General features: G+C 51.6%; 1 protein-coding gene across 3 annotated transcripts in view; it reads left to right on the top strand.

Annotated features, from left to right (window-relative positions):
- The window catches only part of GRIK4 (glutamate ionotropic receptor kainate type subunit 4), a 312,480-nt gene that overhangs the window by 198,439 nt on the left and 98,753 nt on the right, over positions 1 to 15,288 (top strand). For all 3 annotated transcript variants that reach the window (XM_060017132.1, XM_060017131.1, XM_060017134.1), the window contains exons 8-9: positions 6,901 to 7,053; positions 7,948 to 8,052. In XM_060017132.1, the coding sequence (XP_059873115.1) occupies positions 6,901 to 7,053; positions 7,948 to 8,052 (258 nt within the window). The remainder of the gene's footprint in view (positions 1 to 6,900; positions 7,054 to 7,947; positions 8,053 to 15,288) is intronic.

Below are 15,288 nucleotides of genomic sequence, written 5' to 3'. Positions count from 1 at the left end.
ACAGCGATGAACGTTTATGCAGCTCGTGCATCTGAGGGTCAGCTGGCGATCAGCTAGTCTACACTGGCTCAGCAGGCAGCTCTGCTGATCCGGCTGAGCTCACTCAATGCCTGGGGGTCGGCTGATCTAGGCTGGGATGGCTCTGCTCCACGTACCTCTCATCCTTCTCCCGACCCAGCAGGCCAGCCTGGTATGTGCTCACGGGGGTGGCAGGAGAGCAGCAAAGCAAGTGGAAATGCACAAGACCTCGTAGTCCTAGGCTCCCAGGACAGGCACACTGTGACTTCCACCTCATTTCGTTGACCAAAGAATGCCACGTTCACAAACTCAGAGTCAGGGAGTGAAGAAACGGACAGAATGCTGAACCACTGATGCTTGAAATTATCGCACCCTGACGTCTTCCTCCTCATGGCACCCTAGTAACAGACAAGAGCGGTTGTGCATCCCTTTTTGACAAATGAAGAAACTGAGGAGAAATGAGGAGAGCCAGGGCCTGCCGAGGGCCTCCAGAGGACGGTGCTACAGGGAAGCCTGGACTAGAGCTTACAGAGCCTTCCAGCCATGGTCTCTGTGGTCTCTGAAGGGAAGGTGATGCAGCAACTCCTCACCTGGAAGCAACAAATCTTTCTCGAGGCTTCTCGTTTCAGCACCTACCTTTGGCAAAGCGGTGCCTCTTCCCGTAAATTCCCAGCACAAACAGCCCAGCTCTTTCGTCTGCTGGGGAGCCGGGAGGTGAGAAAGAATCAGTTCCAGGAAAGCGCAGCCCAGTTTGTCGCCCCATCCAGCTTTCTAAAGAGGCTGCAACCGCTCCTGTCTCGAGGGACTGCTCTCCTCCCCCTCCCTTTCCTCCAAGGTCCTCTCCCCTCTCCCCTCCTCTCTCCATCGGTTCCATTCTCTTTTCCTTCTCATCTCCTCCCCTCACTCTTCCCTTTCCACTTTCCTCTGTCACCATAACCTCCTTCCTTCCTTTCTCTTTCTGTTCCTCTTTCTCTTCCACATGCCACGTTTTCTTTGCATTTTCTTCTGTCTCATTTCTTTTCCTCCCAACTGGAGTGTGTCTCCCTGTCTTCCTCATCTTCCCAGTCGGCCCATGATATTCCAGTTGCAGCTCGCTGGAACGAGGGCCCACTTCCAAGGGCACAGAGGGGGAGTGGCTGAACCGAAGGGTGACCACCAAAGGAAAAAGCTCAGCGCTGCGCCCACGAGGCTGTGTCCGCCAGGTGGCTGCCAGCGAGCCACAGACATGCTTCTTGCCAGAGGTGATGACAATGACAGAAGACAGCGTCGTGAAGGGAGACACATCCCCTCTAATTTCACGTGCCAATCCCATTCATCACGCGGCAAAGAACAAAAATTGTGGAAAATCATTAAAATTACAGATGGCTAGATTAAGTAATTAGAATTTAGGCTAAAACAGCTGTTTGTAATTAAGTGTTTATTTCATTGAATAAAACCCAGATTGTAAGAACTACTCCATGAGATTTTAACGGTTCCTGTCCTGGTATTATGTTGGGGGTCAGAGTTTAAGCGACAGAAGTTCTGAGACACACGGACATCCAAGAGGACTCTGGGAATCCAGTGATCTGGGGGGTATCGGGGAAGATGAGGGTTACAGGTGTGAGTTTAGAAGACATTCTTATTTTTACTTGGATGGGTGGGGGAGAAACTCAGCCGCTATTCCCTGAGTCAGGTTGATTCATCTTAATTTATACAGAGTCTTTCATTCCCCTGAACAATTTACAAACAGCTCAAAAGAAGATAACAATGAGGAAACAAATGAAAATATAAAAACAAGAGAATTGAGGGTGTTTGCCAAGCAACATTTTGGAGCCAAGAAAGGAGAGGATTTTAAATGAGGGTTGAATCATTTGGGGGATTTAATATTCAGAAGAGACAGGACAGGAGAAGCAGAGACAAGACCCAGAGGCACACACATGCAGATGGGAAACAGAAACCACAGAAAGACAGTGAGGGCTCGTGAAAGGGAAGCGGATGGACGACGGGAAGGGGCAGGGATGGTGGGCACTACAGGCCCAGCCCTGGAGACATGGATGGAGCGCCATTTGGGTACCAGAACTCTTCCCCAAATGCTTTCCAGAGCTAAATTAGTAAATAATAGAAGAGGAAGAAAGCAATTCGGAGAGCAAAAAGGTGCTTTGGGATGGAGACCCTCAGTGAGATGGAAAAGTTGATGAGGCAGAGATTAGATTATAGGCTCTCACACCATCGGAGGTGACATTGGCAACGGTGGATGGGGGGGGGGAATAAGCTGGAGGAGTGTGGATGGGAGATAAGGTTTCAGAGACGCAGCTGGAGGATCCCAGGGAGAGACCTGGGCTGAGTGCCAGGAGCCGGCTGGTGGTCTACGGAGGACCCTTAGGAGGCTGAGCTGAGAAAAAAAGAAGATGTTCGGGACTTAGGAGGTTTCAGGAGCTCAAATCAGCCCAAGCTGAACTGCAGAAAGGACCCATGAAGCCCAGAGCACGCTGGGGACACGTCAGCTGTGTCACCTCTCTGAAGGCAGGATACAGTTGGAGGGGCGACAGGGACCTTGATGATGTTCCTTCCATCCGCTTCCTCCTTCCCACCCCCAGCATCCTTTGCTGGAGCTGTAATTACTAGAAGCACTCGAAGAATCTTGAAGGCCCCAGAGTTCAAGATGCCAAAGAACACTGCAAACAGACACACGCCGATTTCCCAGCATCTGGATCATTTGCTAATAAGGGAGCATCAGCGAAGAAAACCACGTCCCAGACGGAGTGGGCATAGCGGCAGCCGTGTGGCAGGAGGAGCTTGGGGCCTGGTGGGAGGATGTGAGGAATGGCACGGTGAGCTGTGTCTGCAAGTCTCCGGGGACCAGCACGCAGCCTCGAGAGAAGAAGAAGGGGGTTAGAGAGGCGATAAGGCCAGGCCTTCCTGGGGGCCTGCCCGGAGACACAGGGGGTCCCCAAGGCCTCGGTACCAGTTAGGATGCTCTGAGATTCAAGTAACAGAAATCCGGAATGAAACGGTCTCTTACCAAAAAGGAAGTGTGTTATCATGTGTCACAGTAGGTCCAGAGGTAGGGCAGATCCTGGAGCGATGTCGTTGGAAACCCAGGTTCCTTGCATCTCTGCTCTGCGCCCTTGGTGTCAACTTCATCCTCAGGATGGAGCCAGGATGGCTGCGGCAGGTCCAGGTGTCATGTCCAGACCCGGTAATGTCCAGAGGAGCAGGAAGGACAGCCTCTCCTAGAGACAGGAAACTCGTCTGAGAAGCCCCTCTCTGGAGCCCCGCACTCCAGGCCTCAGTTCGTGTTTCATCGGTCAGAACTGAACCACCTGCCCAGTCCCGAATCCCATATTGGCAGGGGAGATGGGATGACTCTTGGAGCGCTCAGGCTCACCTGGGAGCTGGGGCTGGGACCCCAGAAGCACATGGCTGATTGGGGGAGGGGATGACACCTGCAGGAAATGGGGGTTCTGTTAGGAGTAAGGGGAGAGTGGGTGCTGGGGGGGCAGCTGGTGGTAACCTTCCACTGCCCCCTCTGTCCTGCCCTTATAGTCCTGTTCTAGTAGAGGCCCCAAGTGGCTCTTAACTGAAGGGCTAACTTGAGGACAAATAACCAGTCAGACCACGAGGCAAACTGGGTGATAACTAAACCCAGGGTAGCAGAGAAGCCTGCCTGGCACCCTTCCCCGTGCCCAGCTCTGGCCCAAGAGTCTCAGGCTCGCATCTGCTGTTGAGAAGGTAACTGCATCCAGGAAGATTGCCCCATGCTGTCCTGGGAGGCGAGGCACGGATAATTCTGATAGAGCAATGACATCCCCTGGCTTCTCCAGAGGAGCCTTGCCAGGAAGGGAGGGGGAAAGAGTGCTGCAGAGAGGGGTGGAAACCATCCTGGACAAAGGGGTGCTGGGCTTCCAGTCTAGTCCTGTCCTGGCTGAAGACCTGTCTTCATTTGTAAAATGACAGGGTTGGACTAGTTGATTTCTAAGATCCCTTCCAGCTCTGACACGAGTGATTTTGAGAATCTCAGGATGGAGAGATTAACTGGGAGGCAAGGGAGACAGAAATTAGTTTAAGGCATCATTTAAATAGCCAAACGGAAGGATGGAGAAGCAGTGTCAATAGGGGTAGCTACCTCTCCCTCAGGTAGATGTGTGTCCGAGCTGGAAAGGGAGAGTCTGTAACCTTCATAATTTCCATATGTCCTTTGGCAAGGAAATGTGAGAGGTCCATTCGTAAAGGAGCCACTTGTGCTCAGGGGGAAATGAATTGTGTGCAAAGGACAAGACAGCTGTAGGCTTGCTGAGAAGCATACAGCGCCACGCAGGTGAGCCTCGAATCAAGTGAAGGAGGAGCTCAGCTGCCAGGGGAAGGGCAGCGGGATGGAGAAGAGGATGCGGAAGGTGCTGGATGAACTTGAAGGAACGTGGCTGGCTTTCACGGCTCAGCGGGACCACAGAGGATTCCACTGACCCTGATCGTGTGATTTAGGTGCCCTTACCTGCTTGGTCTCCGGGTCACAGGTGGCCACAGGTGGCTTCAGGACTGGGCCAGAAAGGAGGGGTGATTGATAGAGCTGGGAGGGCAGAAGACCCAGCGAAGGCAGAGGGGACGCAATGGCTCACGCCCGGTGGGATGTCTCAGTGGAGAACAGGAGGTGCTGAGGTCTGCGGTACCCGCTGGATCATAGGGGCTGAATAGATGCGTGAAGAAAGGACAGAGGCGGGTGGAAGGAAGGAAAGAAGGAGCAAGAGAGGGAAAGAGGGTGAGAGGGAGGAAGGAAGAACATACTGGCCAGGCAATTTTGCGTGCAAGTGAACTGGAATTGGGGCAGAGAATTTATTTTGCTCTTTTTCCCTCTAATTGCCTTCTAGAAAGATTATCCCAAGTCAGCCCACCCAGTTCCCATGACAGACCTTTTTGCCCAACATGGAGCAAAACTGTGGGGAAATACATCCCTCTTCCCAGCCCATTTTCTGCCCCGTCGCTCCCTGTTCTTGCTACTCCCCAGGGTCCTAGCTCAGCCAGGACGGGCTTCCTGAGCCCCTGCTGATGCCCGTGGGCACCTGGGGTACATCACCCCGCCCTCGGGTATGGTGACCCCTGAGACTGGCAGTCTAGAGAGCACTTTCACTGACCCGTGAGGCAGGGATGCTACCTGTTGTGTGCAGGAAACTTGCTGCCCCCGAGGTTCCGTCACTCAGCACGTAAGAGAGGCCTGGGCGCTAGACTCGGGGTTCTGTGTTCTGAGTTTTGAGCCCTTTCTCCTGCACCTCCCTGACTCAGGCTGCTTACACTGTGTCTGGAGAGCTTGAAAAACATCCAAGAGGTCACAAGCGGGTCCCTCTGCCTCCAGCCTTGGAGGGACCGGTGTCCCAGGGCCCGGCCAGCTAGGAGGGAGGTTGTAAGATGCCACATGGAGAGCGTTCTTGACGGGTTAGGCTCTGAAGGGACGGTGCTGATTGCCCGCGGTGGGATGTCAGAGTTCAGTGAGGAATTTGCTTTGCACTGGGACCGAGGGTTGAATTCCAGAGCCCAGCATCACACCTCCCACGACGAGGCCTCTGCATGCCTTCCTGGGCCTCCCCTCAGGGCCCTGTACAGTGTAGGCCCCATAGTCATTCACACTGGGTAGGTTCTCTTGTCATTAACACAGCAGAGTGAGGCCCCCTCCTCAGATGTCACATTCCCCAAGGACAGGCATCTTCTGTTCTTCTGCTCCTACCACCTCCTCCCAAACACCCCAACCTTCCCCTCCCCAAAGCTTGCAAACATCCGGTTAACCGGGTGTATGTTCAGGCTGAGCCTTGTGGGCAGATATCACTCAACATTTAATTCAGTTCAAGAAATACATCTTGGGGGCTTCCTGTACGCAGGGTCCTGGCTCTAGACGAGATGCAGGAGATAAGATTGAGGTCCTGTGTGTTCCTGCCCTAAGCGCTGGCCGTTTCACAGGGAGGTGAAAATATGGACAAACAGCTGCACTCGCCCTTCCCCTGCCTTTAAGGCCCTCACAGCACTCTCCCCACCTCACTTCTGGTTTATTGCTTTCTGCCCTCCTCCCCCCATGTGTGCTCCACCCTCCCCCACACTTTGTCTTTGGCCCCGCAGTTCCACCTCTGGAATACCTTTCTCCTCTTCCCAGCTTCTCCCCACCCCCAGATCCAATGTCTTTCCTACCAAATCCTTCAGTGCTCAGTTCCAATGCTGAATCCTCCAAGAAACATTTTCTTGATCACCCAACCAGTTAAGGTATCTTCTCTTTGGACCCCCCAACAGACCTTTTGGCCCGTGTCACTCAGTTTCGTGTTACCTGTATTTGTGTCCTATCTCCCCATCTCCCCTCCCCAGTTCCACTCTAATCTATCACAGGAATAGGGTCTTGCTTACTGCTGGGCTTTGAACTCACCATATGCTTCATATATGCTCATCATATCGAATAGTACAAAGTAGACCGTAATAGTAGGGACATTTAGGAAGAAACAATATCAAGGGGGTCTTCCAGGAGGAAGTGACCTTCAACTGAGCCTTGCAGAATGGGCAAATCTGAGGGTAGGGTTCCTTCCACCTCCTGAGATAAGCACCCTGCCCCTTCCTTGGGGCTTCTCAGATCAGTGGAAGATGGTACTTCCCTGTAGAAAAGAGAGAATAGGATACCCTTGAAATCATTTGGGGCCCAAGGAGGTGGCTTGATGGTCCAATTTCAGAGAAGCCTTGGCCACCATTGTCGCCTTGGGCCAGCACTGGACTCTTAGGGGAAGTGGACCCCAGAGGCAGGAGGTGGGCCCAGGGCATCAGGGACACGCCTTTACGTCTTTGTTTTGCTTTTCTTTTTTCCTCCTCTTCTCCTTTCTTCCTCCTTTCCCTTTCCTTCCTCTACACCTGTCACGTCGTCTCTCTGCCCCCTCCCAGCTGTCCTCCGCCCTGCTGTTTGACGCCGTGTACGCTGTGGTGATGGCGGTGCAGGAGCTGAACCGCAGCCAGGAGATCGGCGTGAAGCCCCTGTCCTGTGGCTCAGCCCAGATCTGGCAGCACGGCACCAGCCTCATGAACTACCTGCGCATGGTGAGGGGTGTTGGGGGCCCTGTGGGCCATGCCCAGCCTGCAGGGGGTGGGAGGGACCACTGTTCAAGGCCCCTCACCTCCAGACCTCCCCAGTACATCACAGCCCCAGGTAAAACAGCCATCTGTGGTGACCCCATTGAGGGGCTCATTGGTCACTGTTGTTCCCTAATCCCTAAAAGCCACCGAGAACCCATGGCAAGTTTGTTTACAGGCCAATGGGCTTTGAGCCTTAGACTGTTAGGGGTCTCTGGATTCCAGGCTTGGAAATCGACCCCTTGGCTCAGAGGTGGTCCCTGCAAAGCTCTGCACAAGTGGAGACAGATGGATGATGCTGTCATAGACTGTGGCCCCTCAGGGAGTTGCAGGCTCAACACTTCTGGCCTGATGCTGGGTTCCCCCAGGGTTCTCCCAGCCAAGCCACCTCTGGTGGGATGGACATGATTCTAGCCCACGAAGAAGCCATCTCCTGTCAGAGGAGCCTGGGGGAGAGCGGCTAGGATTTTGCAGTTAGAGTCAGGTTATCCCGCAGCTTGGAGGTGGGTGAGTAGCTGCCCAAGGAAGATAAATGCTATTCACAGCCAAGGGCCTGGAGGAGGAGCTCAGGGGGATCTGAGCTCAAGACAGCATCTCAGCATCAAGTCGGTTTATGAAGCAGCTGTGAGGTCATTGGGTGCGGGGCATCCTTTCCTCCTCTAGCCCCGGCCAAGTCTGAATTGGTTCCAGAGACATCACTTGCATAGGCTGAAGATCCTGTGGCTGAGAGGTGGGCAGGAGAATGGATCCTGACGGCTTCCCTTCTCCTGGGCATCCTTAACCAGCATGGTGGAATGCTTGCGTGGGGCCACATGGAAGGTGGGGCCTATTTGGTGCTGTAACTCACTCTTTCTTGGACAGGTAGAATTGGAAGGTCTCACCGGCCACATTGAATTCAACAGCAAAGGCCAGAGGTCCAACTATGCCTTGAAAATCTTACAGTTCACAAGGAATGGTTTCCGGCAGGTAAGCCTAGCCATGCCGCTGTGGTGGCAGATCCCTCCTCCTTGTTCCTTTCTCTGTCCCCAGCCCACTTCTCCTTGGCACTCAGGATGGCCTCCTGCTCTCAGATGTCCCCAGGAGCAGCGGGCTGTGTCCAGTGCAAGGCTCCTGGCAAGTCCTGGCTTCCCCCTTCCTGCACCAGGATCAGCCAGTGTGGGTCAGGGGCCGCAGCCCCAGCAAAATGCCAAGAGAGAGGCAGCCGTGGTTTATGTGGGGAGAGGCGAGACAAGGGAGCATCGTATAAGGAGGGAATTCCCAGGTCTTTCCACTCTTTGGATTATTCTACTCTCTGAATCTCGCCCTAATCCTGGAACCAGGGTTAGATTCCAGGTTGCTTGCCCGTCACGTACAGATCAGATCCCATCGGGCTGAGGAATCCCTTCGGCGTTCAGTTCTCTTCTGTCAGCTCTTTTCTGACCGGCCCACCCACGCCCTTCTGCCATGCCAACCACACCTCCCCGCTCCTGGCTGCTCCCTGTCTCCTCCGCCAGCTCAGGATGCTTTGTCCCCTGGAGCTCCTTTCAACACCCTCTTCCTTTCTCATTCTCCTCCATTAACCTTCTCACTCTCCTTTCCTCTGATTCTCTTACATCAGAGGAAACAGGGATTCTGGCAGTCACTCCAAGTGCCTCTCTGAAGGTCTTCCAACCTCCCCATCACTCTAATAATCAACTCTTTATTCTTAGTGTATCCTTTCTCCAACCTTAAAGAGCCTTAGAAGTAGGAAAGGATGCACTAATTAGCACAGGAAGCAGACATACTGAAGAGCCTGCTGCCTCTCAGAGTGGCTGACCAAGGAAACGTACCACTGAAGGGGTCACAGAATCACCTTTTCAGGGATTATGAAGGATCATCATCATCTTCTTTACCACCACCACCACCATCACCATCATCTTCACCACCACCACCACCATCACCACCATCACCATCACCATCATCTTCACCACCCCCACTCCCACCACTACCACCACCATCACCATCATCTTCACCACCACCACCACCATCACCATCACCATCATCTTCACCACCCCCACTCCCACCACTCCCACCACCATCATCATCATCTTCACCACCACCATCACCATCACCACCACCGCTACCACCAACAACAACACCACCATCATCTTCACCACCACCATCATCATTATCATAGGGGCTTTCATTTATTAAGCTCTTACCATGGGCCATTTACCACAAGAAGCATGTCATTTGTATTTTCTCATTTAATCCTACAAAGTAGTTACTTTTTATTAATCCCCATTTTACAAGTGAGGAAATTGAGGCTCCAGGAGACTGACTTGGCCTTGAACAATGTAGTAATGGCAGTTGGTTTTGAACTCAAGTACCTCTGATTCTAAAGCCCAAGTTCTTAACCATTATGACAAATTGTGCATCAGACTAACCTTGGTAATTTGTTAAAAATGCAGATTTTTTAGACTCCACCCCACAAGAATCTGATTGGGTAGACCTAGCAGAGGGCCCAGGAACGGCTGCAACATCAGGCACCCAAGGGGATCCGGGTGATACCCTGGGCTGCGCTGGGAGGGCCGTCACATCTGCATCCTTCCCCTCAGTCCTCGTGCCTGAAAGGCTCCAATTCAGCCCTTCTCACGGGGGCCAGTGGAGTTCCTTATAGTAGGACAGTGATTATGCTGGGCCACGAGGCCAGGTCACCCTTCTTGGAAGATGAGAAAGTAAAAGACAGGAGTCCCAGACCGAGAGAGGAGCTATGTTAACGACTCCTCGTAGCTCAGGGCCGGAGCTATGTGATCTTTAAGCAATGACATCAGCAACCTTTTTTTCATAACTTCCCAAATGGGGTGGGAGATAGGTAGGCGGCCAGAATCTATGGGATGGAGGATCACAAAATGGTCATTTCATTATGTAACAAATCATGTACTGACCCCTTCCTATGAGCCAGGCACTGTGCTGGGCATTCAGGAAACAAAACCGAAAAGGCACAGTCCCCGCACCGAGGCAGCCCACACTCTGGCGAGAGAGACGGAAGGAAAAAATAAGTGCACTTTGGGTTATTAAACTCAAATCATGCCCTCGGGCTCATAATTCTCGGAACAAAGGAAGCCGCCTGCCTGTAGGAAAATTGTCAGGCAGACTTCCTGAGTCCCAGTGGGGGATGTGAAGTAAAGAACATTTATTCATTTTTTCAATATATATATTCTGAGTGCCTGTAATGTGCCAGGCTGTCTTCTAGACAGAGGTGAAAAATGGGCTTAGTGTCTGCTTCCGTGGAGCCTGTATTCTAATAGGGGACAGACAGCAGGCAAACAAATACTATATCATACATCAGTAGAGGTAAGTGCTACAGGAAAAGTGAAACAGGGTCAGGAAAAGGAAGGGATGAGAGAAGAATGGGGAGAAGCAGTAGTTAGGGGAACAATGCCAAGCCCAGACCACCTCCCTAGAAAGCCCAAGCTCAGGCTTTAAAAAGCACCCCTTGGCCTTCAGCCCTGCTTTGAGATGCTCCCTGGAAAGAGCCCACTTCCATCAGGCAACACCTGCGGCAACAGAGTTGGCTGGCCGCTCCGATCCCACCCTCTACTTGAAGAACAGCTCGTTAAGCTCGGAGTACCTCTTCACCTTACCTGGGCTTCTCCACCAGCCGCCACTCAGGCTGGTTTTCCCAGCTGCCGGGCTGCAAGACCGCCTGAGTCATTAGGAAGTAGCATCGCCAGCCACCAGCACCCATCCCTCAGCCCCACCCCAGTCCAGCAAGGAGCTCTGCTCCGAGGCATCCTACACAACAGCTGCTGCCCCTTCTTCTGCAGCACCTATAGAGGGTAGGGCTTCTCAGACCCAGGTGTGCCCAAGAACGACCAATGGTGCTTGTCTTAAAATGTACTTTCCTGAGCCCTACAGCTGTAAATTGAGTTAGTAAAATGGGGTGCATTCCAGGAATCTGCATCTTCTTAACTAGCACTCAGATAGATGATTATCACGCCGGTGGTCCACAGGCTGCCCTTTGACAAAGACGTACTGCAGCCTCTATGCATAGAATTTTTTCTTGACCTTCCTGCATCCCACCCCCATCTTTCTGAGCTAATGTTGAATGGAATCTGCTACAGAAGTGACCATGAAAGAGGATGATGTTTTTGACCTTCAGCTACCCTCAGGGGCACACCTCCTTGATTGGACTTATAAAGTGAATCACAGTCGTCCTCCTTACTGCCCATGTTTCTTCAACAAATCTGGTGACCATACCGCTGCTTTCCTGTCTGGCTCACGTGCCGTGAGTAGCAGTGAGAACCCTGCCAGATGTATCGTGGGCACAGATACAGCTTTGCAGCTCTGGTCCCCAGGTCCCATCCCAATCACCGACCCAATCTTTGTCTCTTGACAGCTGTCCTTCCCCTGCTTATCACAGGATGAAGAAATGGTTTGGGGACTGATAATTAATTGGGCTTCTGTTCCAGGGTAGGAGGAATGTCAGTATCACTCTCTAATAGTCTCCCAATTCCGTCCAAGGTGATGCTGGCAGGGGAGGGGAGAGTGACAAGGAGCATCTCTCGAGGACCTGTTGTGTAGCAGAAGCTACATGGGTACTTTGCACAGGTCCCTTCTGATCTGGAGGACAGCCCTTCAAAGTAGATAAACTCCCATTTCACAAGTGAGGAAACGGAAGCTCAAGGATCGTAGATAACTTGGCCCAAACCCACAAGTAGCAAGGACTCTGGGCAGAGCTGGAATTCACACTCAGGCTTGTCCAACTCCCAAGCCCATGCTCATGGGTCCCCCCCTCCTGGCTTTTCTCTTTCCTGGAATCCCTAAGCCCCCAAATCAAAACACTTTACCTTGCTGCCACCTGCTGCAAACCAGGACAGAGCTCCTGCTGGGCTGGGCTTTCTTTAGTCATGGTATCTTCTCATTTGGATTTGGTTTTTTTCTTTCTCTTCCTATCTGGGCGAGTGACTATTAAGAGCTGGCTCTGACTATTTAGAAAGCATGCAGGGACCCAGTGGGTTGTAATGGTAAAATGTCTGAACCAAATTCCATATTCCCTGCCAGTGGTTGATTAAGGGATTATTACCATTTTAAAAATAGTTTTTTAGAATTTAGGGTTTTGGTTTTTTTTTACCATTCAAAAAAATTACTGTTTTGATCCTGTTTGGAGAGGTTTTCCATCTTGGAACTCTGTGGACCTTCCACTGGAGCCTGTTTGGGGGAAAATGTCCCCTATAGTGTCCTGTAAGTGACACTTCCAAACCTGGACCAGGTTCACTAGCTCCAGCCTCCAGTTTTTGCCCCCAGTGTGAGTTATCTCATCTCCATCCCATATTCTCCTTCCCCATCCCACAAAAGATGTCCTGGGTGGTATTGGAATAGTATAATCTCCCTTCCTAATTTGCGAGAAATCACATTTGAAAGAGGCGAGGGAAAAGAAGCACAGCCTTAGCGGGCCCTTAATCTCCTTCATTTTAACTTGGTTTAAAGATCAGAGGTTCCAAGCAGGCCCCCAGCGACTTTGTTAGGGCTGTAATAAGATGAGCACACCTTTCATCTGAGGATCAGAAATGGCTTAACAGGCTCTAATTAAGCCTTCGGGAGAGGGAGGGGTGAGGCCGGGTAGTGTCTGTTGAGGGGGTTATCTCTAGCTAAAGATGAAAATTGAAACTTTTCCATTGGCGCACTGTATATCGCAACAGGGTACCTCAGCTTTCTTCCTCTGTGCAATGAGGATGGTAACCCCTCAACATTTGGTCTGGCTAAGCTCAAGGATTATTGAAAACTAGATTTGCATAGCACTCTCTTCTGCTTGCATATGGCTAGACAGAAAGCTGGCTCTGCTGACATAATAAGAATGGGTATCATTTATTGGGTGTCTTCTACAAGATGCACTGTGCTGGGTGTACTTAAAATTTCTCATCTTTTTATCAACCATGCATAAAAGCTATTCTCTCCATCTTACAAGTAAAGAAACTGAGAAAGGCATGTTCCTCATCCATTCAGCTAGTTAGTTCCAGGCTTGAGCACTGAGTCTGGGTCTAGCTGTTTTCAAAGTCCCTGGTCTTTCCACTCTGCAGAATTGCCCAGAACATGCTGGAGGAAACTCTGAGGCCTCTGGTCTAGTCTTCCAACCCAGTGCAAGAATGTTCTCCACAGCATCCCTGAGGGAAACAGCCACACAGCCTCTCCTTGCACATGTCCTGGGCTGGGAGATTCACCGCCCCCCCCCCCCCCAGGAACACATTCCAGAATCTTCCAGGCACTGAGTCAAAACCTGCCTCCTAGTCCTGCCCCATTAAGCAACCCAGGATAATCAGCTTTCTCTCTTTGTACCAGCTCTTCAAATATTTAAAAATAGCTTGACTTGCCTTCATTTATTCATCCTCTTCTGAAACTTAGCATAAAAACTTTTTGAGCACCTACTTCGTGTCAAGGGCTAGAAATGCGAGATAAATAAGTCATGGTTCCTTCCAGAGCTCCTAGTCTTTTGGGAAAGGCAAAAACTGCAGTCAGTAATCACTGTCTAGTGCTTGAGTTGTTCTGCCCCTCTGATTTTTTTCCTCCCCCAAACAGTGGCCCATAGCTGTTCCCAACGCGACACAGGTGACAAATCTTTCACCACGAATGCTTTTTGGTTTGTCTGGGGCTCTATTAAAACATAAGGCCCAACGTGGGTACCAGCTTCCAGATGGGGCAAACTGGCACAGAGCTGAGAGCGCTGTGGGACTTTCACCTTCCTCACTCAAAACACTCAGTTTCTATTCACCACATTAAGTCACTTACTGGAATTAGTCTTCAAATTTTTGATTCATTCTGAACTCTGGGGCTTGGAGTCAATTAATTACTCCTCTTGCCCCTCCCCCAATCCCCACTTCCAAAATACACAGGGTTATTGTCACGTGAACTTTTCATAGAAACCAGCCCTGAGCCACCTTTTCCTGGACCATGGATCTATTTAACTCTGTTCCCATGGAGACTGGCAGAGCTGGCCAGGAGTGGGCGAATAAAAAACATTGTGAACCGACAGCCGTATTTTGTTTGCCAAAGCTGATACAAACTCAGCTTTCCAAGGGCCTGATTTCCTGGAATGACTCGAGTGTGGCTCTCACCAGACGCAGGAGGGTGGACAAGTGGCTTTTGTGAGTCACCCTTGCAAACCAAGAATTCAGGGATGCAGTGTCTTCCAGAAGGTTTCGGGAATCCAGCTTCCCGAAGTTCCGGCAGGTCCCACCCGTTGCTGGGAGGACAGGATGCCTCTCTTTGATCTTCTGTGCTGCCCTCTTCCCTGACAGAAGCCCACACATAGGCATGTCTGCCCCCTTTCCGGGGAGGTCTGGGTGGGATGCTCCGGCGTTTGTGGCCATGGAACGTGCTTCAGCTGCACCTCTGAGTAATATAAAGACAGCTACACTTCTCGTCATGGCCCTCTCAGCCAGAAGACCAGGAAGTGTGGCAGACCTGCTGGGGTCTCTCCCCGCTCCAGACCGCTTCTCCTACTTGAAAAGCAAAGAACAATAGAAAATCCTAAAAACACACTGTCAGGTGACGGTCTGTGTTGCCGTTGCCCGTACACAGCATTGGGGGAACAGTGAGGACGGAGACACCCTCTCCATGGACACATCACCCACCCCCGGCATCTGTGCCTGGTCCCCCACCCCTGTTAGTGTGAGCCTCTGGGACAGCTCAGATCCCACCTGCACTAATGAGAAGTCATTATGGCTCAGACGAGTTGCCAGTGGGCGAGCTGCTAGGAGGGCGCCCGTGATTGCTACTGTGGAATACATTTTCAATCCGAGGAGGGAGTTTACCATAAATATGCAGATCCTTTGAAGCTGCCTTTGTGGGTCCTGGCTCAGAGCACAGGAGTGGGCTTTGATTGCTGGAAATCAGGAATCAAACGTGCCAGCTCCCCGGCTGGGGGACGGACCTGACGAGAGAGGGCCGGCTCGGGGTATTGCTTGGTGGGCCATTCCCAGAGACTTGGCCTTTGATGAGGAAATTCTGAGGCAGCCTTCTCCAGAGGGAGGGGAGAAAGAGATCGGTGGTCTGGGGGCTGCTTTGAAGGTTACTGAGAAGTCACTTATTCCTTTTAACTAAGGCACCGGGAGAACGGGGGTTGGCGTGAGGTTTAAAATAGTTGACAATATCTCACAGAATATCCTACATTCTTAGGGTTGGAGGAGACCTGAGAGGTTATCAAGTCCAGTTCTCTCCACCAGAGAACGCAGATGGGAACGT

This window comes from Delphinus delphis, chromosome 8 (genome assembly GCF_949987515.2).
Source record: "Delphinus delphis chromosome 8, mDelDel1.2, whole genome shotgun sequence".
Taxonomy (NCBI): domain Eukaryota; kingdom Metazoa; phylum Chordata; class Mammalia; order Artiodactyla; family Delphinidae; genus Delphinus; species Delphinus delphis.
This window is presented reverse-complemented; position numbering and strand designations above follow the sequence as displayed.